General features: G+C 39.6%; 1 protein-coding gene and 1 long non-coding RNA gene across 2 annotated transcripts in view; one reads left to right on the top strand and one right to left on the bottom strand.

The window, feature by feature from the left end:
- Positions 1-6442: 6442 nt before the first annotated feature.
- Positions 6443-9558, bottom strand: TSPYL1 (TSPY like 1). Its single transcript, XM_060030058.1, has one exon. It carries the CDS (start codon positions 9383-9385, stop codon positions 8075-8077), a length of 1311 nt encoding a protein of 436 aa, XP_059886041.1. The 5' UTR covers positions 9386-9558; the 3' UTR covers positions 6443-8074.
- Positions 9559-9608: 50 nt separating this feature from the next.
- Positions 9609-26701, top strand: part of LOC132436976 (uncharacterized) — a 31203-nt gene continuing 14110 nt past the window's right edge. Inside the window, exons 1-2 of the long non-coding RNA XR_009521941.1 lie at positions 9609-9824; positions 10572-10893. This is a non-coding gene — a long non-coding RNA (uncharacterized lncRNA). The remainder of the gene's footprint in view (positions 9825-10571; positions 10894-26701) is intronic.

Below are 26701 nucleotides of genomic sequence, written 5' to 3'. Positions count from 1 at the left end.
TAATCAAGTTTGTTCCTTCTTGTTACTGAGTATACACTACATGTAGTGTTCCATTGTATGAATACATCATAATTTATTCATTCACTTGGTGGTGGACATTTGGTTTGCTCTAATTTTGAGCTATTGTGAATAAAACTGCTGTGAACATTCTTGTGCTGTGTGTAAATCATACCTTAAGAAAGAAAACAAAGACAAATACCAAAAACAAACAAAATCTATTATTAGGTAACATCTTTGGTCACTTAAAATAGCAAAGAGAATGGCTGAGGCAAAAACAACAGTGAGGTGGTAGGGGTTAAATATTTGAAACTCAGTGTTAACCACTATTAGTGTGATCACGGAAATGCAAATTGATTCAAATGGGATATGTATACTGACTAGAAATCAAGCGGAGAACACACTATTTTCCTATACTAAGCTTTCCTGAACTCTGGAATCAGAGTCTGAAGCTTAAAAAAAATGAAGACTTGGAAATGAAGACATTCACAGGCTTCTGTGTACAAATCATGCTTTTAGTACCTGTGGCTGATTCTGCAATGCCAATCTCTGATCCATCAGTGGGTCTCAACCTCAAGAAATGTGTGCTGAAGCCCTCATTAAGACCCATATTTCTAGAACTTCGTAAAGGAGTACATGAATCCCAAAATAAGTTTCTAGATATATGGTCAATTTGGGGCAATGTTGGGTCTTATCTAGAGCTGTATGAAATAACCCACCTTCACCAATAACTCTTCACAATAATATATGCTTCCTACTTACTTCTTATAGTCTCTAATTATAGAACAATCTTTTAAATATGAGTATTTATTTTTATTACTTTGATGGAAATTGAGCAGGTCTATAAACTAGGCTTTTAATTGTGCACTTCTGTAGTTATTTGTTTTCTAATTTTGATAACTGATTAAAAATAAGCTCTATAACATCATTTTTAATATTTCTCCAACTTTATTTTGAAAAATTTCAAACCCACAGAAGTTGAAGTAGTAATATTAAAATATTAATACTGCCTTCAAAAAAAAAAAGCAGAGTGATCAATAGAGGTAAAAAAAAGATCACTAAGAAGTCATTTTCTTTTTTGACAAGGAAATTTGAAAGACAAAGCACATCTGCTATAATGGACTGCATCTGGGAGGAAATGGCACACTTTTCTAACTCCTCTGCCTGGAGGGGGCATCCTTCCCTAATTCCTTAAGAGGTGCCAAGTATGCTTGCTGATGCCCTAGAACAAAGTTAAAACCACACACACACACACACACACACACACACACACACACACACATACAGGATAACACGTGGATCTACAGTTGATGGAAAGATCCTGTCTTAAAGATGCTATGTCACTCTGAAAGGAAGATCCCGGGAGGGAGAAGTTCAACAATGAGGTGGCTACAGACTAGATTTGCAAACGACATGAAATTAAGGAGAATTACTCATTAGAAAGAATCCTCCAAATGTGAATAAGTTAGGAGAATTAGCCTAACAGAATAAAATTTAGTATAGATACGTGTAAAGTGTTGGACACAAAGTTCAATAAAATGCAGTAAGATGGTGAAGCCAAACTCAGCAGCATGTGAATACTTTAAAACTTAAGAGTTTAGTAAAAGGGTAATATTGCTGCCCCAAAAGCTAATGCTCTCCCAGGATCCATTTAAAGAAATATACTATTCATAATAAAGGCAGAAAAAAAAAATCTCATTCTGTTTTGTTATTTGGATGTTATTTTGTTCAGTTCTGGGCACCGAGTTTAGTAAGAGCACTGGCATAATAAATCTTGTTTAATTAGCATACAAAACAGAGGAGGAACATCGAAGGAACTGATATATAGCCAGGTTGGTGAGGGGACATTGACAAGGATGTAATGAAGATCTTCAAGTACTTAGAACTCTTTGGTGGAATCAGGCTAATTCCATTCTGCAAGACTACAGGGGTCAAAATAATGAAGCAAATGTGCTGTAAGGGAACTATATGCCAGGCCCTTTACAATAGCTAGATGTTGTAAGGCAGTGGATTTCTGAGTAAATTTAACAAAACTGAAAACGAGTGAGCATTCCCTCACTTCAGGAGTCCAAGGAAAGGTTATCCATGATTCTAAAACCTGTCTGCACCTTGAGATCTAATTTAATTGGTTTCAGGGAGAGTCTAAGCATCAGGATTTTTTCAAAGCTCCCCAGCTATTTATAATGGGCAGCCAGGTTTGATAAATATTAAGCTAGATGACTGCTTGTCTGGATATGAACTAAATAAGAAATTAAAATGAGAGGCAGGTAAATGAAAATTAGTATTTTTTAGTTGTATTATATGCCAGGCATTGTGCTTGGCATTTTCACACTCTAACCTTTATTAACTATGTTAATACTTGGAATCTTTTAGCACAGTGCTTGGAACATAGTAAGCTCCCAATTGGTTGCTGTTACTATCCTCTCTATAACCATATAATCTATTCTCCAAATATATCCTGGGAGAATATTAGCTTATAATAAAGATATTATCATCCCTGCATTACGGACAAGGAAACCGAGGCTCAGGGAAGGTATTTACTTTGGCTAATGCACTAGGTGGTAGACTGTAAAACTGAGTTAATCCCAATTTAAAACCAGCCTGTCTTCCCTGTCTCTTCAAGTTGCTAATAAGACATTTGGTTATTTATAAAAATTAGCAATTTACCTAACTAACCTTTTACATTTTTAATAGAACCATTTCTTCCTGGCCTGTTCTCAGGGAAATTATATTGAATGCAAATCCTGAAAATGTGAAGCCAAGAAGTAGACATTGTTTTCCTAACGTAGCCCCATGGAAATTCTTCTGTAGGTTTCGAGAACCTCTGAAGTCAGAGGAAATAGATCAAGGTGACCCTACAGAGCTCAAACAATTCACTTCAAGCAAACATGGAGATGGAGCTGGTACTGCTCACAAGTGAAACACCTCCCATTCTGATGAATGGATAAAGATTGTTATCTGTCACTTCTATACAATCTAGGACTTCAATTATATACTAACATTGAGGGAGAGGAAGATGGCCCTGAGGGTATGGTCCTGATCATCTCTGACACCTCCTCCTGGCCACATTAAGCCCCCGAGTTTTCTTATGCACATAACTAGTTTGAGGATGTGAATTTGCTGAAGAGGAAACATCCAAAGAATGGCACCCCCTTAATGAGATAGTTCCTCAAGGGCAAGGACAACCTTTACTTTACTATCCCATATAATCCTTAATATAGTATCCAATACAAAATAGTAATTGCTTCAAATTGTAATTTTCACTACACTTTAGACGACACTAATTTTCAAAACTAAAATACACTTTTCAGGAAGGTACAGAGAACATAAAAATATAAAATAAATATTAAAAAATAAAATAAAATATACTTCTTCAAGTGGTGAGCATTGAATTGACTTGGTCCAAAGCTAGCTTGGGATATTTTCTTTCTGTTGCTGGCCAATTGTTAAAATTTGGAGCCCACATAACATACACAAAATGGTGTGTTTACTGACTGAAATTATTTTCTGAGCTTCATGTACATCTGTAAACCAAAAAATACAGACCATTTTATTCTAGAAAAATACGAAGCTGTAGGTCATAAACGTTGTTAGAGACTATTTATTTATTTTTTATTTATTTATTTTTGGCTGAGTTGCGTCTTCCTTGCTGCGCCCGGGCTTTCTCTAGTTGTGGCGAGCGGGGGCTACTCTTCGTTGTGGTGCGCCGGCTTCTCATTGCGGTGGCTTCTCTTGTTGCGGAGCACGGGCTCTAAGCGCACGGGCTTCAGTAGTTGTGGCTCACGGCCTCTAGAGCACAGGCTCAGTAGTTGCGGCACACGGGCTTAGTTGCTCCGTGGCATGTGGGATCTTCCCGGACCAGGGTTCAAACCCGTGTCCCCTGCATTGACAGGCGGATTCTTATCCACTGCGCCACCAGGGAAGCCCGAGACTACCTTAAATAACCAATGTAACTATCAGTTACAAGTGCAAATTTGGCACCCATATCTACCCTACTTATACCCCAAATTAATTTACGCAATACGTTTTATGAAGTACTGAGTATATCTTAGGTACTCAAAAACAAATTGATTAAAGACATATCATTTTACCTTTTACCCATTGGCTTCTAGCTATACTTTACACATCTTGAATTTTAGCTAGATAAACCTTGCCCTAAAGTCACAAAAAATTTCATGGGGAGAAAAGATTAACATGTTAAACTTCTACAGATATTTTATATGCTTTGACATATTCATCAAGAAGTCTAGAACCACACTGTCCTATATAAAATTTACCAGCAGCCACTTTTTAAAAATGGGTAAGTAGGGGAAATTAATTTTATTAATATTTATTTAACCCAATATATCAAAAATATTTTAATATGCAATCGATATAAAAATTCAGACATTTTACATTCTGTTTTTCCACACTAAGTCTTTGAAATCAAGTATGTATTTTATACTTTAGCAGATCTCAATCTGGACTAACCACATTTCAAGTGCTCAATAGCCATTGGTGACAAGTGGCTACTGTATTAGACAGAACATGTCTATAGAGTCTAACCCCCTTTCTATCTCCAGTGTGATCATCACCTTAAAATGTACAAAAACAAAGCACATAAAAGTTGATCCAAAATTAATGCCCTGTTAAAATAGCAAGTGAAAAGTTAGTTACAGTGTTTAAACCTTTTCTAATTATTAAACAAGAAATTTATTTAAGAAAGGCTTTGCAAATTTGTTGACAATCACTTTTACAAATGCCTTGAAAACTGTTTTCTTCTTTCCATTACCTCATCAAAAGTCTTTTCTGGGTACTAAGTTATTTTGTTCTTTTTTTCCATTTGAGTTATTCATTTTGTCATTCAATAAATATTTATCTGGTGACAAGTACGGGCAAAACATTATGCTAGATGTAGCAATGAGGGTAAAAGACACCCTACCTCTGCTTTCACAAAGCTTTCAAATTAGAAAGAAAGGGAAAGAGTGAAAAACATGTGAAAGTATATCTCTTTATTTTACTGTATCACTGTGTCAATTATTTGGACATCAGTCTTTCCCCAATTTTTTTTTTTTTTTTTGCGGTACGCGGGCCTCTCACCCTTGTGGTCTCTCACGTTGCGGAGCACAGGCTCCGGACGCGCAGGCTCAGCGGCCATGGCTCACCGGCCCAGCCGCTCCGCGGCACGTGGGATCCTCCCAGACCGGGACACGAACCCGTGTCCCCTGAGTCGGCAGGCGGACTCTCAACCACTGCGCCACCAGGGAAGCCCTCCCCAATTCTTTAACAACAAAGGGAATGGTCTTGTTATCTTCCCAGGGCCTGACAAAATGCCTTAATATTTGTGGAATTCACTATAATGAATTATTACATGTTATTTTCTAGAACAGAGGTCCCTACAAAGTACACTAAGTACAAAAAGAAATATTTCATCTTCCCTAAGAAAAATAGAAAAACTGTAAGGCAAAAGAGTTATCTATGACAGGCCTTAAAGGATTTGACACAGAAGGTGGTGAGGTTTGAAGTAAACAAGTTTCTACAGTTGAGAAAGTATAAGGATAGAAGAGTGTATCACTCATGATAAGAACTCTATGAATGTTTGCTTACTAAATGCACAAATGAATAAAGAGAGCCTGAATGACCTGAGAATATCATTTATAGAGACAGAAATGGAAGCTTTAAGGAAGTGAAGGGGGGATAGTGTTACACAAGCTGTATGGAAAAGAATGCAATCATGAGTAAGAAGTTGAAATTGTTACCATTTTAAAGTAAAACAACAGAAACAACAAACCTCCCTACTGAAAGTACAGTAGTGTTCCTCATTTTCTTACTTTTGGGATAACGCCTATTGTATCCATTTAAGAACTTTAATAATTCCATAACCTGCCATCACCTAGAACAATTTCTTCATGTGTGTTTATGTGCAGGGTGAGAAATAAGAAATCTAGCAGAGTAACATGCTTTTATTTTACCATCATGCATATAAGGAAAGACAAATATATCAATGGTATACTTTCAATGAGACAGAGCAACCTCACAAGTATTTATGCTACTTAGGAAAAGAGACACATCAGTTACTAAGTTGTTAACTGGGAAATTATCAAGACAATCAAGCCACACATTTTTAGTATGTTATTCTTCCACGAAGACAACAATTTCCAAAGTCTTAATAATATGACAAGAACTAGTTATTCAAATTATATTTCTAAGGATACGGTTTTAACAGAAACAAGTTGAAATCCGCTATAGATATTCACTTAAGTCTCTATATCATACAGGAAAATAAGACTGTTCCAAATGTTCCCAACTGAAAGCAAAATAAAGCCTGTACAGCTCAATTTTCCCAGTAAGCAGAAATAACATAACAAGATTTACTAAATACTAATGAAATAAAAGACACAGTGTTAATCCTCCTCATAAAGTCAGTCAAATGAAAACGAGAGAAAGCACTCAAAGTTGAGTTGCATTTCTTTTTTTTTTTTTTTTTTTTTTGCGGTACGCGGGCCTCTCACTGTTGTGGCCTCTCCCGTTGCGGAGCACAGGCTCCGGAAGCACAGGCTCAGCGGCCATGGCTTACAGGCCCAGCCGCTCCGTGGCATGTGGGATCTTCCCGGACCGGGGCACGAACCCGTGTCCCCTGCATCGGCAGGCGGACTCTCAACCACTGCGCCACCAGGGAAGCCCGAGTTGCATTTCTTTAAAGATCTCTTCTCTAGACAACATATTTAACATTCCAACCCCCTTCAATTCTCCCATGTTTATCCTGAGAAAAATAACTTCTCTCATCACCAATGACAGAGAAAGAACCTTCCTTGAAGGCTCTCAGTCTTAATTTTAGGCCCAATTTTTACCTGGCTCATTTTTGCCTGTGGTCTTCTGTTTAGTTTCCCATGCTTTGGGCACCCATCACAGTACCTTTAGTTCTTCCATCCATTAGGGCCTAGATATCGCTTTTCATTTAATCTAATAAATCTGTCTCCCTTTAAACCTTCTAGATGTTGCTAAAGTGGGTGGAGGATAGGGAAGAAAGCAGAGGGAAGTAAGAGCTCTGGTAGTCTATTACACAAGACAACCTGTCTCTGGAAATAATGGAGAGCCAAATTAAAACTAAAAGACCTGATTCTGCAAATGTTTATGAGCTATCACTTCTTTTAAGAGCCAGGAGAGAGACAATGGAGAAAGTGTACTGCCACCCTGGCACTTAATCACGCTCCCGATGAGAAAAGGAGGCACAAAGAGGTACCTAGGTTTTGGCTGAATTCACTAGTTGAGGCTGAGAAAGCCTGGTACTTTGAAAGGACACCAGCCTTAGACCATCCTGCCACAAGGACAAGTCTAACTTGTCACCTCAACCGCTTGCCTGACAGTTAATAGGGTTCTGGATGAAGGGAGTGGAGGGAAGCGGGGTGGGGTGAGGAATAGAGAAGAGGTCTTTTGGGGAGAAGAATGGAAGGTCTTTTGTGTGCCGGCAAGAAACCTGGAGACTGTTTACCAGAAACCAGAGTGGGGCTGACAATGGTCTAGAAGATGTTCATCCAGTAGGTAGCAGCCAAGGGCACAGCCAGTAGCAGACAGCGACAGGCGGTGACCAGAGGCACAAGAAGAGCAATGGAGTCACATAAATCATACAGGCCAAGTGGTCCACTGCTGTTCTCCCTTGATATCATTAAAGGCCCGCAACTGTCCACAGGCCATATGCCTGTACTGCAGAGCAAAGTGGGTAGAATGGGCTCCTAGACAAATCTAGAATTCCAGGTATAAGAGGCAGACCGGAGGCCCTGGGAACAAACGGGGTCCAAGTAGTGCAGATAAAGGCAGTGCAATTTACATCATCACAAACTTGGCTTAGGAGTGGGGTGAATCATGGCCATGCAGCATGTGATATTAATGCACATGTGGAAGTGGTGGAGCGTGGTCATGATGGTCTCAATCTTGAGGCTGAGAGAACTGAATGTCCAAGGGAAAAAGGCTGCAGAAATGTCAGAAAAAGAAAGGGGGAAAAAAAAAAGTAGAAGGCATACTCATTTCTGTAGCCCAAGCACAGGTCCAGCAAGGGGCGGAAAGGGACTTTATGCAGGAACATTACCAAGGGCAAAGTTTAACCAGACTGGAACCCAAAGGGCCTGGGGATCTCCACTGGCTCTCTTATTGGGCGACGTCTGGCTCTATGGACTCCTTCACGCAGCAGGTAGTATTGCAGTGGATTTGGCCACAGGTCCTCTTTGATAATCTCAGCAATCCTGTCAGACTCTGGAAGGCTGTGGTCTGAAAACCAGGTGAAGAAATTGCAAACGACCTCTTGGTTCCTGCGAATGAAGGACTGGGGTTCACGGCCCCGGCGCCATATGATTGGAGTGGAAAGAGACACCACTCGGCCAGAGGCTCTGACCTCATATTCCTTGACAATCAGCTTGTTTCGGAAATAGGGGTTTCTTCGAAAGAAGAACTTGAACTTGCAGCCTGTTCGAGGGTGCCTGAGCTCCTTCACCTCCAAATTGGTTATGTATCTTAACATCTCTGCATCTTGGCCCCTAATCATGGGGGACAACTGGGGGTGGTTCCGAAAGGCAGTGACCCAGAAGCCCGGGATATTCTGAATGATGTAGTTCCTCCGCTCCAGGTAGTGTCGACGCATCCGTCCGAACTTATGTTCTAGTTGCTGAAAGGCCCGGTCAGCCTGAGCATTCACAGTGTCCAGCTCCAGCTGGATGGCCTCCAGAGGGTTCATGCGGAGATCCATCCGCAAGGGCCGGTGCCCTGCCTCCTCCACCACTCTATTCTCCACCATTTCTATTTCTTCACCTACTGGTTTCTCCTCCATCTCCATCTCCTGCTCCACTCCCTCCCCCTCCTTCACTCCTTCCTTCTCCGCCACCTCCTCATCCACTGCGACTGAGAAGAGGGGGCCCTCTTCTGTCTTCACTTCCTCAGCCTTCGCCTCCGCCATCAGCTCAGATCCGAACCTCTCCGCGCCACAGGTTTCTAGGGCCTTCTCCCCACCCGGGCCCCGCGGCTCTCCCCGCCGGCAGCCATTTCCCCGGCTGCCGTCCGTCGCCAGGGATACAAACGCCGTTTCCAGTCTCTCACTGGGAGGCGGGGCCTGCTCTTGCCCCGCTTCGGGCGCTACGTAACCGCCATCCCCACCGCCTCCGATCTGGGGCTTACCGTCACAGACCGGATCTGCGGGAGCAGCGCGGGGGGCGCCCCGCTCCTCTGGAAGCTGGGACGGTGCGGGCGCCACGGCTTCGAAGCTCCCCTCACCGGTCTCCGCCATCACCTGTGACGCCTCGGTTTCCTCACGGAGCTTCAGGCACCTGGGAGAATCCAGGTCTCCGGGGGCACGGTCGGGGACGGTGAGACTGGGGGTTTCAGGGAGAGGCGTCCTCTCGACCCCATCCGGGCCGCTCATGTCGGCAGCAGCCAGACAAACGTCAGGCTACCGTCTGCTTTTCCCCGCAGAACCCGCGCTCGGCGAAAACCCGCTGCTCTCACCGAAAACTCACCGCTCTCTCCACCCACTCGCTAGTCTCGCGAGCCTCTCCGTGAGGGTGACGTCACGGCTGTAGATCTCTCCCTGACGCGAGAATTGGCAAGTCCTGGCGCGGCTTACCTGGTACCCTGCGATCCGAGCGTGTTTTCTTAGTTTTATTCCTATGAATTTAATCGGGTGGACTGGTAGTTTGACTTACGTAAATAAATGTGGCTCGCACTCAGAGGCTGAAGCAGTGAGGACCTTCCCTGCGATGCATCTGGAGAGTACCTCCAGCTTGTAGGGATCCCAGTACTACACTGCCTGCTGTCGTCTGAAAACAAGTTTTTCTGGTGTTTGGTATTTTCTAGGCAGGAAGGTAAATCTACTCCCTGTTATTCCATAATGGCCAGGAGCAAAAATCTTCTCTTTATTTTTAAACTAAGTTGAATAGCAAATTGTTTCCCTTTTCTCAAGTAGAAGTGAAATGAAAATATTCTGGCCTCTGACATCACTGGGAGAAAAAGCTACTGAGCGACTTTTCATCACGAAACTGATGCATATTGTTCCTTGCTAGTCTTACCTTTATAATCTGCATCAAAGAAGAGCTTGTCCTGCGTAATGTCTGCAGGAATTAAGTCAGGATCGATTTGCTAAATCTTGCTCCATGGCCCCTCACTGCAGGAAATAGAAAAGCTATTTCCAGCCCCGTAAACTATTAATCTATTAACGAGTTTAGTTCTGCAAGGAGGTAGGAAAGGTTGGCTTTGGTGAAGTATCTATTCATGTTAATTAGCTCATAGAGCCGACTTTAAGAGGGATGTCAGTGTCTCAGGTTTAGTTTGTTGTGAGGAAAACTGGTGTTAGAGAGTTAGGAGGCCTCAGAGAAATACCGGTGGAGGGGCCACCCACTGCCATTTTTATGAAGAAAAGCCAGTTAAAACGGTAACCAAAATGGTCGTAAGTAGAAAAGAAACTGCATAATGCCAGCTTTCAGTTAGTTGCCTCAAGGTGTAAAAGAGGCAAACATTTTTTTTTCTATTTGCTTTGCCTTGTATAGTAGACTGAATAATGGCCCCCCCAAGATGTCCATGTCCTAACCTTCAGAACCTGTATGTTATCTTAGGTGGCAAGAGGAACTTTGCAGATTTGATTTGGTTAAGGAGCCGGAGATTGAAAGATTGTCCTGGATTATTCGGGTGGATGGATCCTGTGTAATTATGATGATAAGAAGGAGGCAGGAGTGTCAAGTGTGAGATGTGATGACCAGAGCAGAGGTGAGAAGGAGAAAGAAGAAAAAAACAGATTTGAAGATGGAGGAAGGAATGAAGATCCAAGGTATAAAGGTACCCTCTAGAAGCTGGAAAGGAAGGAAATAGATTTTCCCATAGAGCCTCCAAAGGAATGCAGCTGCGCCAGCACCTTGATTTCATCTAACCTCCAAAACTGTAAGATAATTACTTTGTGTAGTTTTAAGCTGTTAAGTTTGTCGTAATTTGTTACAACAGTATGAAATGAACACTCCTTGGGTTGAGGTTTGGTTGTGTCTATGTGTGGCTCAAGTTTTTCCTGGCAGCATCCCCTTCAACCTCACCATTGCTTCCCCTGAGGTCCTTCCCAACAGCTACGATGTATCATATCTTGAGTGTCTTTTTGGCTATCAAGTCCAGAAATATACTTAGGCAATATGTACACAGAAAGGCAAAGTTAAACCCAAAACCTACCATAAAATATGTTTGAGAAGACTGTGAACTCCAGGACAGGGTCATGGTTTTGTTTAGTACCGTTTACCTAGTGCCTGGTACACTGCCTTCCACAGTGTTGCATAGATTATTAGAATGTTAAACAAAGGAACAGATGCACAGAATACGGTTTCTTCTGCCTGCAGCTTGGTGCTTGCAGAAGTAAGGGGCACATGGGTTGTCACCCTGCTCTCCTCCCTGTCAGCCACCAGCAAACCGGAGGACTGCTCTACTGTCTTCAGTAACGAAATCCTAGTCAGAATGAATTTGGACATATGCATCAAAGCCTCAGAAAGCATAGAAAAACCACAGGGAAAACAGTTTTGTTTTACAAATAATGTATATTTGTGTGGTCACACTGTATGACAAACAAACACTGAAAGGACTGACATATTTGGGTGAGCTACATAGCAAAGCCTCAAACCACCAGCACTGTATTTCCAATTCTTCTCTCATTTCTGAACAAGCCAAGGTAATGATTCCAAGCCTTACTTCATTTCTGTCTGCAAGAAATGGATATGAGCCTGTAATGCATGGCTGAAATTACTTTTGTATAGATAAGAATGAATAATGAAATTTTCCACAAGGCCCACTTCTTCCTCATTACTATGAAATCATCCTCTGTCTTGGAACTAGAATAATTTAATTTGGCCTAAAGTGGAAGCTTTTATTACTAACATGCCTTCTGTTTTTGAGCAGAAGACAGTATCAGGCTTTGACCAGTACTAGAAGATGTGGCTTTATTTGTCCAAGTCACCATTATGATGTCCAAAAGTATAATTAATTAGTACTCTAACTGATAATGTTAGGAAAGACTCCAGTGATAGGTGGTGCATGTAAATGTAATCAGGACTGTGGTGAGTGTAATTTCCCCCAAAAGTATTGAGACACTTTGGGGGAACCCTTCCTTCTCTTATTGTCAGTACATTTGAAAAAGGCCATGATATGGACTATTTGGTTGAATGAATCAGGAATGAGGACAAACTTAAATTTCTTCTAATTTTAATTATCTGAAAATCACAGTAGAGAAGTGATTGTGATTATAACTCTTTATTATAGAAGATGGAGGGCCGAGGTTATGATCACTTTGGAGTAAGTGCTCACTTTTGAATAAGAGAAGGGGCAGCTAGAAGCAAGGATTTAGAAGGAAAAGCAGCTTTGTGTGTTCTATGCCATTTCTTTTTTTAAAGAAAGCGTCTGCTTGTCAGAAGGAACTGTCTAGGATTTCAACCTGCACCAAGTCTCACATGCTAAAGGAGTTATTTTGCCATGCAGGGAAAAGAAATGTGGTTGCTATTTGCCACAGAAGATTGTACTTATTATAGTAGGGCTATTCCTTGTGAGTTCTTCCTTTTTTAACCTAAAACCTTAAAAGGGATATGTGTCTCTTTTATATGAGGCAGGTTATCCTGCTCTCTGAAACACACTCTATTTGGGCAGATACTACCCATTCTGTAAGACCTCACCACAAACCTTTCTTGCTTTAGATTGTGCTAGGCATTTTACATGCATTAAATTGTCAAACATTATAGAAGAGGAAACAATAATGCTGAGAGGTTAACTGCCTTAACCAAGATCATACGCTACATTTTGCCTCCCTGTCCCTAACTCTACCCCTAAGGTAGAGTTCCTTTACCACTCTACCACTCCTCTTCTGAACTTCTGCAACTCTTATGAGCTGTGCCATGCAATTTAGATGTAATTATACTCTTCCTCTTAGTGACCCTGGTTGTTTCATACATGTCAGTCTCATCATCTCAGCATCCCAGCATCATCCCATGAGATAGGAGCCCAGTTGCTTCTTCCTTTGTATTTACTCAACATAGCATGGAGCTGAGATTTTGGTAGATTCTTAAGGATATTTGTTGATTTGAATAAATTAAAACCTTGATGATCTTACAAAAACTAACAGTGTGTCTGTACTGCTTTACATTTTACTTGATGAGGGAATATATTTTGGTTATGTTTCATATATTACCTTCTTGCACTTTGGAATCTAAGATGTATTTGTACACTACAGAGCAGTTGTGGGGCAGTTGGCAATAAACCCCACTACCCCAAGGAATCTAATATATTCTAATATGGTTCTGTGAGGAAACGTTCACACAACTATGAAATTATTCTCCATATTTCAAGGAATCATTGATTCTTCAGGAAAGATTTCTCGGATGGTAATGATTTTAGCAGAAGTTCAGACATCTTTGTTTTGCAGAATGATATATTTTATGCTTGTAATTAATGAAGCTTTCACATATTTACTGCTTCTGAGGTACCAGTCACTGTTGTAAACACCATCCCATTGTATCATTTAGTTCTCATAAGAACCCTGTTGAGGTAATGCTGTTATGAACTTCATTTTACCCACTAGGGAAATGAGGCAGAGACTGAGTCACTCAAAATTACCTACAAAGTGATAGACCCATGATTTAAATCCGGATAGTTTGACTCAAGAGATCATGCTCTCTGAACAAAATGAGAAGTCACTTCTTAAAATAAGAGCATAAACTGTCCTCTCTTAGTGTTAAATTAATATGCAATTTTATGCCTCCTCCCCCATTTCCTTATCCACAAGCATATTAATATTTGTTAGGTAAGTGCCCAAGAATTTGATTTCTGTTTAGAGGAAAACCAGTTATTCGTGATACCTAAATTCAGTATTTTCTAAACCCTATCAGACCCAATGTCACCCTTTTATAACAGATATTTTCTAATAGTCATTACTTTCTTGAAATTCATGGATAATGTAATCCACCTACACATATAAATACAAAAACATCAATATAATGACGACCTGATATAAAAGAGAAATAAAAGTAATTTATAATAGTATCTGTTTCAACGTGTAAAGGCATTAACATGCCTAAGCTATAAGAAATGACAAAGTAGTTAGAAAGTTACACCTGTTGCTCTAATCACCATGGATGGAGACTGATACAGGTAGGTTTTCCTGGTGGCTCAGATATCATCAGTAGCATTATTTTTGGTGATGAGATTTTCTGAAATGGTGACTAAATCTTGGTTAAGTTCTGGAAAAGTTCCCCTCGCTTGCCCAGCTCTGTAGTTCTTCCATTGTAAGAAATACGTTTTCACGTCTCTGAAAGCAGGGTGTGTTTTATAAGCACTGTCAGCCAGGTGTCAGTAATGATCATTGTTACTGTCATTGCCTGAACATATGCAAACTGGGTTACTGTTACCGATTTCATTTCCAGACAGACTCTTTGAAGACCATGTGAAGAATGGCTATAACCGCTAGTTGTTACTATGTCCTAATGCCCCATCTCCTTCTCAAGCCCCTCAGCTCTTACCCATAGCAGGATACAAGTCAAGTGTCATTTCTTCCATGAAGCTTTCACTGACTACTTTAATCCACATGGATGTCTTTCTCCTCTGAAAACTTTCCATCAATATCTTTGGAAGGCTCAAAAAGTGCCAAAATCAAAACATACGAAATTGGTGTCAGTGGCTTTGAAGAAAACCTGGACACGAGTTGAGCACTGTTTTAAGAAATACAGCATCATCAAAATACTCGATAGCAAGAGAATAATTTTGTTTTGAAAAACATGGATGTTGACAACTCTGAGTCAAAAATTTTCTGAATATAAAGAAGTTTTAGAAATACCTTCATTTATTTTGCTTTTTTTTTCTTTTATATGTGTCCAGGTGTGTTTGACTTGTGTCTAAATATGTCTAAAGGAGCCCTTTAAATAGAGATAAAATTATGTATAAGAATGCATTGTGTCATAGTTTATTGGCAATTTTTTTTCCCTTTTCTCTGTCTTCCTCTCATTCTTGGTGATATTTAAGTAATATTATGTTTTACAACTGACAGTGTTTTGTCAGATGAAATGCCATAGTTTCCTTCCTGGAAAATTCATTGTATAGTAAAACAGTGCAAACATACTTTGTTTTTATATGTAAAATTATGTTAAATTCCAGGCTCAGATAGATAAATATAAATGGGTTTCCCTCCCAGAAATAGACCAGTGTCTTGTTGATGAGGACTTCCTGCGTGATATCTAGCATCCCTGGCCCACCTAATGAAAGCCAATAACAACCTCCATTCTTTGTAATATCTAAAACTCACCTCCACAAATTTCCAAGAGACCCCTTAGGAAGGTATCGCTTCTACAGAGATTTTCTCCTTTGAATACTTGGGGGTACGGTATTCCCATCGCTTTTCACTAGAGGGAGCAACTCGTCTCTAAGAAAGTGGTATATCTAGTCTATGATGGAAGAACTTTGGAATGGTCTCTCACTATAAATGAAATACTCTTGTAATTGAGATTGAATCATAATCTTTTATTCCCTCTAAGCTGTAATCGTTACAAGTTAGTTTTCTCACACAGGCTTAGGTTTGTTATAATGGCTTCCCATAATCAAATCAGGCCAAAGTATCTCATATGACCCTGCCTACTCTGACAAGGCCCCTACCCTGTATTACAGAAGTCATGGACCCAGTTTCAAGTTCCAGCTCTGCCACTAACTGGCTGTTTGACCTGGACAAGTAACTTCATCTTTCTGAGTCACAGCCTCCTCATAGATAAAATAGAGATTATAATACATGCTTTAGAGGCCTATTAAAAAGATGAAATAAGATACTGTAAAATATTTAACATTATAAGCTTTCAATGAATAGAAGCTGGTACTATTATTTGTATTGTTTTTATGCTAAAACTTACGTACATTAAACTATTGTCCATGGTATAATAACTGGGTACTAAATTCCATTATAAAACAGATAAGTGTTTAGGAGTTCAGAGGGGAAAGACATCCATGTGGATTAAAGTAGTCAGTGAAAGCTTCATGGAAGAAACCACACTTGACTTGTATCCTGCTATGGGTAAGAGCTGAGGGGCTTGAGAAGGAGATGGGGCATTAGGACATAGTAAGCATACTTGTCCACTACTCCAGTTATTTCAACATACATTCTAGACCTGCACTGTCCAATATAATGGTCAGTAGCCACATGTAGCTATTTAAATTTAAATTAATTAAAATAAAAAATTCATTTAATCAGTCACACCACATTTCAGGTTCTCAGTAGCAACATCTGGCTAGTGGCTACTGTACTGGACAGTGTGTAACATTTCATTGTGGCAGAAAGTTATATTGGACAATGCTGTACTAGACATACAGCACCGTCAGGTGGTAGAAAAAAGGCTTGCTAGAATTAAAATGCCATACCACAGAGAGAGGCTTATGCTTCATAAAGTTCTTAGAAAAAAATATTTAGGGCTTCCCTGGTGGCGCAGTGGTTGAGAGTCCGCCTGCCGATGCAGGGGACGCGGGTTCGTGCCCTGGTCCGGGAAGATCCCACATGCCGCGGAGCGGCTGGGCCCGTGAGCCATGGCCGCTGAGCCTGCGCGTCCAGAGCCTGTGCTCCGCAACGGGAGAGGCCACAACAGTGAGAGGCCCGCGTACCGCAAAAAAAAAAAAAAAAAAAAAAAAAAAAAAAAAATTATTAAAATTCATGCTTTCAGTTAACTTTTTTAGCAAAAATTGTGTGTGTTTATATTGGGAGTAAGTATTCTCACTGGAAGTACTTATCTACTGGCTCACTTAATATCAAAAAGATCATCCAAATATTATGCAACCCACGTCCTTCACTATAAACCTTACAGATTTAAAATAATTTACCAAAGTGAGCCATTACCCTTCAGAGAAAGGACTGAAGCTAAATGAATCAAATTCAGAAAGAGTTAGTTGAAAAATTTGTGTAATTACATTAGTCATTTAAATAACCCATAAAATGTGTTCTTGGTGAATGAACTCCTACTGTATTTTTAGTAAGAAGAAAAAAATTTTAATAAAATGAAAAAAATAATTAATGGAAATAGTTATGTAGATTTAAAAATTTTTACTATGAATCTTAGGGATTTGTTTGGTACAATACCGAAAATTGACAGTAAAGCCCATTGAATAAACATGATTTTTATATTTGAAAGCATCTCAAACTCCTAAGGTTAAGAAATTTCATACAAGGGAACATATTTCTTTGCCTTTTCTAGATAAACTCTTTAAACATTGTTCCCATGAATTTGTGCTGTGGCTGTTAATTAAAACTCCAGAGCTCATATATAAGTTACAAAAATATCAGTAATTTTTTAAAGTACAGTCCCACGGTCAAAGAACCTTATTGGAACAACCAGACTGTCATGATGAAAAACAGCCCTCTTGTTTTAAAGCAAGTTTCATCAAGGTCATTTATACTTTGCACATAAAAATTAATTCAATATGAAAAGTTTGTATTATAGTGTCTAACTTGATACTTTGGTTTTCTTTCATAACACTTCATCTGTTACCTGAGAACTCTGCCTTGTGAATTCTTTGGCTCTAAGACTATATTACAACTTCCTTGAGTTTGTAAGCAATCCATTCTATGCACATCTGTCTTAAAAATGTGAATGGTTGATTTGGAAGGAGACCATCATTCCTTCATTTGATCATTAATAGAGATTATCTCATCTTCCTGTATGACATAGGTAGAATTCACCTTATTGGAAAGATCAGGAAATCTCAGAGACATCAAGTGACTTGCCTAAAGTTATATAGCTAGTAAGTAATGTAGTATGGATATAAACCCAGTTTGGCTGACTTCCAAGCTCTTTCCGCTATGCCATGTTGCTTTTCTGATTTTTTTAAATCTTTGACGGTAACCAGGGAACTCAAAGACTATTGGCTCTTTCCTGATAACTGCTTTTTCCAGGGTTTATATTTTCAGTGCCCACCACCCAGAGTATCATCCTACAGTGTTGACTGCATTGATTGAATGATTACGGACTGAAATACAGCTTTAACAACCATGGCAACCGTAATGTATTAATCTAAACAGAACATACGGCTTTTAGGAGACAAGTGCCCTCAGTGGAAGCATTTACTAAATGTGGGACAGATTTAAGAAACAGTACCGCCTGCTACTGCTGATATTTGTAACTTAACAGCATTTCCAGATTCTTAGACGTGGGGTTCAAAGAGTTCATTTGCAATACATGAACTCAAGGGTAAAAAGAGCTCTGCCTGTAAATATTTCATTAGTTTTCACTGTACTATACTCAGGGGGAAATTTTGAAAGTAAAGGTTTGTTATCAGGAAATGCATGAAGTCCAGTTTGAAAATAATTCTAACTTACCCTGAGAAAAGAGTGGTAATCTGCATCCTTCCCACTTAGCATTTCATCTGCCCATATATAGTCTCTCATTATTGGAAACATTTCCCTGATTGTAAAAACCGAACAGGATCATCTTAACTGCTTTCTTCTCTCCCAAAGAGAGAAAGTGTTCTGGGTTTATCCCCAGTGGAATTGCTGATGAAATGCTGATCCTAGAACTGTGTTACTAATACAAAAAAGTAAACAGAGCACCCAATCTAAATTTGCTAAATTTTCTAGTCACCATTCTGGTCTGCATTGCCTTTTGGAGCACAGTAGATTGGATGCATAGATTGGAGACCTGACCACTCTATTTGGTCTTTCTAAACTGTAAACTCAAAACATATTTGTTGGTGTTTACTATATGCAGGACACCGAACTGTGTGATAGGATTCAAAGATCTGAAGGACGTGAACTTTGTTCATTAGGAATTTATGCCATTGTGGAGAAGATAGAGAAGTAGATAATTATAATGCCAGATGATAAATGCAGCAAGAGTGGTGTGAGCCAAGGGCTGTGGATTCACAGAACAGGAAGTTTATGTTCCTGTAATTGACAAGAGAGCTGTGTAAGAATTCACAGAGGAGACAGTTTTGAGATGAGTCCTAATAGAAAAATAGGATTATAAGAAGAGGGAGAGAGAGAATTTTAGGCTGAAGAAATACCCTGAGCAAAGACCTGGGACTCAAGTAGGAGCTCAGACAGCTTGGGGAATGGCTGAAAGAGAGGGCAATTAGTTGGGGGTGGGGGTGATGATTCAATGAAATGGAGTCTAATGACTAACAGTCTCTTATATACTTGTGTGTATAATATACATTATTATATGCATATAGTGTATATATGCATTTTAAAACCCTGTGAATATTAGAGGATATTGGAGGTCTTTAAACAGGGGACTAACATACATTATATCAGATAATAACTTAATTGCCAAGAAAACAGCTTGAAGCTTGTATGGTTAAAGGCTGGGAGATCAGTTGTGAAATGTTGAAATGATTCAGACAAGGATTAATGAATATATCTTTAGAAATGTGGTAGTAACAGAACAGATGACTTCAGAGAAATAATAAAAGAACTGATTAAAAAACTAGATATGAAGGTGGGCAAGGAGTTGAGGAAGATTGATTTGTTTTAGTTTGGACCACAGGGCTGGGTGGAAATGTAAGTTATGAAATATATGCAGAGGGTCAGGTTTTGACGAGAGGGGAGAAATCATGAGTTCAGCTATAGACAAGGAGAATTTTGTTGTCAATCTGAGGTGGCCCTTTGGAGATACGGGAAGATAAATTCGGGCATTTGTAGGTCAGGAGAAGAGTGTGTTCTACAGGTAGATTGGGACCTCAGTGTATGGGTGATAGTTGAAACTATCAGAGAGGATGAGAACACCAGAAAGACATGTAGAAGGAGAGGAAAGGAGAGCCAAGAATAGAACTCTGGAACACCAACATGAGAGAGACAGGTGAGGTGGAACAAGCAGAGAAAAATTGAGAAATAGCTATTAGAGGTAGGAGAAGAACCAGAAGAGAGTGTTGTCCTAGAAGGCAAGGAGAAATGGACTTCAGGAAACCAGGGTTAAGAGGATGCAGCCATGTTGAGTGAGATGAAGACTGGGAAGAAAAGTTCCTGAACTGGGCAACCGTGTGGGCATGGGTGTCTTTAGGGAGGACAGTTTGAGAAGAGTGGAGGGGCAGGATGGTTACAGAGTTGAGGAGTGAATGAGAAATGAAGAAATATAGCTAGCATGCGAGGCCAGTTCTTTCATAATTGGCAGTTCAGAAAAGGAGAAAGACTATGTGATTGATTCAGGGAGATGTTGGGTTGAAGGAAGAAAGTTTCTAAGAAGTGGAATTAAAGGAAGTCCTAATCATATATCCTTACTAAAGTAGGGATAGACCAGATGTCTTAATCATTTAGGCTGCTATAACGAAGTACTATAGGCTAGGTGGCGTGTAAACAACAGAAATTTCTTTCTTATAGTGCTAGGGGCTGAAAGTCTGAGATCAGGGCGCTAGCATGGTTGAGCTTGGTGAGAGCCCTCTTCCCATTTGCAGACTGCCGACTTCTCACTGTATCCTCATATGATGGAAAGAAGGCAAGAGCTCTCTGGAGTCCCTTTTATAAGGGCACTAAGACCATTCATGAGAGCTCCACCTTCATGTCCTAATTACCTTCCAGAAGCCCCACCTCCTAACACCATCACTTTAGGGGTTAGGATTTAAACATATGAATTTTGGGGGACACAAACATTCAATCCATTGCATCAGCCCCCCTCCACACAAAAATGGAAACAAACTAAAAGGCAGTAGAAGAAAAGTTGGATAAGTTATGGCATGTTCAAATAATTGAATATTACATAACCTTTAAAGGAATAAAACGGATCCAAAGCAGTGACTTCGAAAAGTATCCATGTTAAATTAGAAAGATACAAAAAACATTGTAGATAAATATATCATAATTGTATTTTAATAAATAATATAAGTTGATACCCATATATCTATATAAACATGGAAAGGATGTGTACCCAGCTGCCAACAGTAGTGGTCTCCAGGGAAATGGGGATGAGAAAAGGAAAAGTGTTCTTTAACTCCTTGCTTCCTGCAATTTTAAAGAGGGGTGGTGACATTAGAATAACATTTGCACTTTTAATTTAAAATATTTTTCAAACAACATTAAAGAAAACCCTCTCATAAAATGATGAAATAATTTAACTTTATATGATCAAATACAGAGTTTAGTATTCACTCAAAAGAAGAAAACACCATAAACTAACATATTTGCTATGATAATTTTTTGGATTGGTATTTAAAGGCTGAAGCAAAAACACTTGCTCAAAATGTGATACTGATTTCAAGGTAAATGGAGGATTTTTTTTTTTTTTTGCTTAAATTTGGAAGATGAGGCCAATAATAGGTTAGAGAGTAATTTAAAACAACTGGAACTCAATCAGAAACTTAATTCGCTGAGATGAACCTCTGTATTATGGAGTATTGGTTGCTTTAACCAATGAGCTAGAAGTGACCTTGGTGATTTATTTGGTAGTAATTTTTGTTTGAAGTACTGTATATCTTTTAAAATATATCTATGTTAGTCAGTGTTCTCCAGAGAAACAGAAACATCAGGAGGTAGCTATAGACATGTTTATTTGGGGGAATTGGCTTACGTGATTATGGAAGCTGAGAAGTCCCACAATCTGCCATCTGCAAGCTGGAGACCCAGGAAAGCCAGTTACTTAATTCAGTCTGAGTCCAAAGGCCTGAGAACCAGGGGAGTGGATGGTGTAAATCCCAGTCCAAGGGCTGAAGAATATGAGATGTCTCAGCTCAAGCATGAGGCCCAGGAAAAAGAGTGAATTCCTCTTCCTCTCCTTTTTGTTCTATTCAGGCTCTCCATGGATTGGATGAGGCCCACTCACATTAGGGAGGACAATCTATTTCACTGAGTTCATCGATTCAGATATTAATCTCATTCAGAAATACCCTTCACAGAAACACCCAGAAATAATGTTTAGTCAAGCAGTGCAGTCAAAAGACACATAAAATTAACTGTCACAATATGCAAGTTAGTAATTAGTGAATAGTTAATAAGTATGTCTATTTTTTATAAAAAGTTATTTTATATGGAAGGCTTAGAAGCGAGATGCTGCAGTTAGCAAAAACACAGCTAGCTTCCAAGTTAAAAATTATTTATTAGAATTTCATTGCAGGTAACCGATTCCTTTTAAAATGTAAAGGCTCCTGGGCTTCCCTGGTGGCGCAGTGGTTGAGAGTCCGACTGCCGATGCAGGGGACATGGGTTCGTGCCCCGGTCCGGGAAGATCCCACATGCCGCGGAGTGGCTAGGCCCGTGAGCCATGGCCACTGAGCCTGCGCGTCCGGAGCCTGTGTTCCGCAACGGGAGAGGCCACAACAGTGAGAGGCCTGCGTACCGCAAAAAAAAAAATAAATAAATAAAATAAAATAAAATATAAAGGCTCCTATATTTATACACTAGTTAAAGTAACGTAAATAACTAAACCAACCTTCTTAGATTGAACTTTGGGGTCTAAATGTATTAACAGAAGTGTTAAGGAATAGGAAAGCCCTAAATAGGGGGCTTGAAAAGCTTTAGGGTACAAGAGTCCTTGAGGACTGAGAGTAGATGGAAGAAGTATTTGTAAATGGAGGTAAGATGTCAGTGAAAAGACCTGAGAGCTAATACCTTACTCACGGTGTTAGAGGTAGTTGAGCAAGTCAGAACCTCAGCCCAGAGTCTATTCAGTGGTCGCTGGCCCCATCTTGAGGCCAGAGGGAGAATATAAGGAAAAGAGGAGACTGGAGTATAACAAGTCCCTCCCCTAATCTTCTCCCACCCCATCTTTATTAACAGCTACCAATGCAGAATAAAATAATATATGCAGAACGTACCCTCTCAGAACCTGGAAGTATGCTGAAATGAATTGAATACCAACTACTTATTGAGCGCTTCCCAGTAAGTAAGTGTAGGTGTGGAGGCTTCCAGGATAAAGACACTGTTCCTGCTCGAGAGATTATCCAATGGGATGGAGGACATTACACTGCAGTTTGAAAAGGTGAATGTTAGGCATGTTTAACCAAGTACAGTCTGAGTGCTGAGCACAGGGGAAAGACCTAGTGATTGCCTGGGGGGTTTGGAAAGAGTTTTATAGAAGAGGGGACACGAGCTGGGACTTGAAGGAAGAAGAAAGGTGTTAGAGGAGAGGATGGGAAATGGGCAAGTATAGACAAAGTTGAGTGGCATGGGCAGGGGGAAGAAGGGTGAGGGAAGAAGGCTGGAATGTGAGTTGTGCTGTATTTGGGGGGCTTTGAGGCTCACTGTGAAGTACTGTGTTCTGCCATCGGCGTCCTATTGAACTCTGACAGCATGCATTTATTTTTTCCTGTTTAAAATTTGCTGACTTTATCCCAAACATTTTTTAATTTCAGCGTCTTTATATAAGATGAGATGTGATTCAATGGCTAAATTAGCCAATGTGTAGAAAGGGAAGGCAGGAAACTCCACATGGAAAATAAAATATAACTGCCTTAATTTAAATATTTAAACAAGAAAAGCTTTTAGGTTTTCAGAAAACAATAATTTATCTCCTGTAAATTGGTATGTTTTTTGATACCATTAGTTTCAGTTATTTTTCAATGCATGACTAAACCCTGGAACAGAACAATTTTAACTCAAAGCTACAAATGGATTTACTTAAGGGGAATAAGAAAATTGGAAGTTACATTTTATTTTCATTCTAAAAATAGCTAGAACATTATCATTAGAAACCTCTTTAGAAGTGGAATTCCATAAACTAGGACTCCACTGATGAAAAATTTTCCATAATCTCATCAGTTTCGCTTTTTCTTAGCAAACCATCTCTTCATGATTATTGTAAACCAATGATAAACAAGGTATATTAGAGTTATACTTACAATGTGTAAGACAGATAAGCCCTTTCATTCAATCTCATCAATCTTGGAAACATTTTTTCAGTAAAGAAATATTTCTGAAATCTCTAGTATGTTCTAGGTACTGGGGATATAGCTTTGAATAAGGCAGGCCAAATCCCTGACTATTAGGAGTTTACTTTCTGGTGTGCAGAGAGAGACAATAAATATAAAAACATATAAAAAGGTAATCGGGGTGACTGTTAAATGCTCTAAAGAAAGTCAGTTTCAAAAGTGATTAAGGCTGGGACTTCCCTGGTGGCGCAGTGGTTAAGAATTCGCCTGCCAATGCAAGGGATACAGGTTCGATCCCTGGTCCGGGAAGATCCCACATGCCGCGGAGCAACTAAGCCCATGTGCCACGACTTCTGAAGCCTGCGCACCTGGAGCCCATGCTCCGCAACAAGAGAAGCCCGCATACCACAAAGAAGAGTAACCCCTGCTCGCCGCAACTAGAGAAAGCCCACGTGCAGCAAAGAAGACCCAATGCAGCCAAAATTTTAAAAAAAGTGATTAGGGCTAAAGTAGTAGGAAGAGGCCTTTGTGTGGAGGTGATTTTTGAGTTAGAACTGAATGGTGAGAAGGTGGGAAAAGCATCATTAACAGAAGGAACAAAAGAGCTAAGATTGAGACAAGTCTAATCAACAAAGAGTAGGTGTCTCGAGTAGTAAACTAACTTTACTGAGGAGGTGAAGTCAGAGAGGTGGGGTAGGCAGACCATGCAAGGCTTTGACGGCTGTAAGGAAGCTGGATTCTATTCTGTGATGAGAACCTCTGAGTTTTTGGTAGGATAAAGATGACATAATTGGATTCATGCTTTGGAAAAATCATTTAGGGATGTTACCATTTTTACCTGGGGTTTTTCTTTGGTGTTATTAAGTCTTTTAGCTAATGCAGCAGCTACAGCAGCATGTATTTAAGTTACTTTAGAATGTGAGTGAGTTGCTTCCTTTTTCCTAAATGAGTCAGAAGACATTATTAGCAGAGAAGACATAATTCATAAATATATAGACCTAGATAGATCTAGATTAGGTATAGGGATAGGGGTAGAGATAAAGACAGAGATGAGACAGAGACAGAGAGATGAGGGAGGTTCCTCTCATTCAACTTGTACCGAATAAAATCTCCAAAATTTGAACAAAACCATTCACAACTCTTTTTTTTCTCACCTAAGAGATCCAAGGTAATCCTTCAGTGGATATCTTTAATAGTTATTAATGTCGAAATAAGTTCCATAGTATACTGTGAATATTGAAGTTGAGAAAGTAAAATTAACATGGTCTAAAAGAAAGTTAGCACATTTTGCTGTTTTCTGAGATTGCTAGTGTTTTGGCAGTGGTTGGCTCTGGGCAGGCATAATGTGGAACATCACATGGAAATCGAGTTGTGGAATTTTAATAAACTGCTGGTCTGCTAATAATTTGCTTTTGTTCAAACCATTTATTTTTAATTTGGCAGTTATTCCTAAATCTTAGCCCAGAAAAAAAAGTGTAAATTTTTCTTAGGAAGATGTGTACAGTATTAAGAAAGTGTAGACACGCCTTCACATCTTTCAGAAAGACATTTTATTCAGACTAAACTACTGCAGAGGTTGCTGTAGTCCTTTGGGACCTCAAGTCACAATTAGAGAACAAGTGAAAGTAATAGAGTCATATTTGAATAGCAAGTTTCAAGTAGTATATTTTAAGTGGCTGTTACTATTTTGGGAATACTGAATATTCCTTAATAGTACAGTACTCATTTCATGCCATATCTGAATATTATTTTCATACAAATGCAAAAATGAAAGCAAAAAGTCCAACTTCAAATGTGCAAGTTCCTTTAACTTCTGAATATATAATTTTTTCACTTTTTGATCAAATTCCACATGAGTGAAGAGCTGGGAATTTTTAGAATTCAGAAGGTCCAGGTACAACATTTGCAATTGCTTAATATGCTTCATTACATATATTTATCTTATCTTTCCCTTCCTGCTGAAGATCTACTTTGCAAGAATGTTTTCCTGACTATTCTGCCTCAGGCTATCAAGTCTAAAAAAATGAGTTTTTTGGCCTTCTACTAACTTGCTAGTGTCAAAGAACTATTGTCCTTCCCCCATTCCTCCCACCCTTTGAATTTAAGTCCAAAATAAATGAATGGTAACAAGTTTTCTTCACTGCTTTTTAGTGTAGAGTTCCAGTTCAGAAAAAGTTCTGTTCAAGAATGAATTCCAGCAGTGTTCCTATTGCCAACAGGCAGCATTAAAGTCTTGGAATATGAAAGTAAGCCAGAGTAAATCCTGCTCTATTTGAGTGAAGTAGTTTATATATGATAACATATGATTATGATTCTTAATGCAAACTTCATGGCCATCTTTTCTTGGGTTAAATGATGAGTGATTATGGGCAGCAAACTTAAAGGTGAAATCATCCCAAGTATGATTTTTATTCAGATACTGTGCAAATACAAAATATGGAGCAAGGTCCTAAGAGATAGAGCATTCTTTGGTTGTAGAATGGTAATTGGATTACTCAAGTGGTCAGGCTGAAGGTTTTGGAGTGGCCGTAAGTGCCAGCATAAAGAGGGAGACAGCAGACAAACTGTTCTGGGGCAGGCTTCTCCCTTGGAGGTCAAAGGCCGTCCTGAGGACCCACCTGGAGAGGGAGTCTTGTTCCGCTTCTTCCCTGGAGATGGCCAGGCCTTCCTGAAATCCCTGGCCTTAGCCATGTGGAGCTAGACTGTGTAACTCACCGTTTCAGGAACAGGGAGGTCAAGTCCTGCTCAGGGTCATGCTCATTCAATATGTTTCTGTGTTACCTCTTCTATTAAATGTCTATGTGTCCCAGGAGGGAAGAACTGTATTATTCTGTTCTTCATACATTCAACCTTGATTTTCCAATCTCTTCTCCACTTCACAACCAGAGAGACCTGATAAGTAGTAGCTGAT

Source organism: Delphinus delphis, chromosome 14, assembly GCF_949987515.2.
Source record: "Delphinus delphis chromosome 14, mDelDel1.2, whole genome shotgun sequence".
Classification (NCBI taxonomy): domain Eukaryota; kingdom Metazoa; phylum Chordata; class Mammalia; order Artiodactyla; family Delphinidae; genus Delphinus; species Delphinus delphis.
This window is presented reverse-complemented; position numbering and strand designations above follow the sequence as displayed.

What these genes read in the sequence shown, in the direction of transcription:
- TSPYL1 (XM_060030058.1), bottom strand. Translation starts at nt 9,385, where the DNA reads ATGAGCGGCCCGGATGGGGTCGAGAGGACGCCTCTCCCTGAAACCCCC.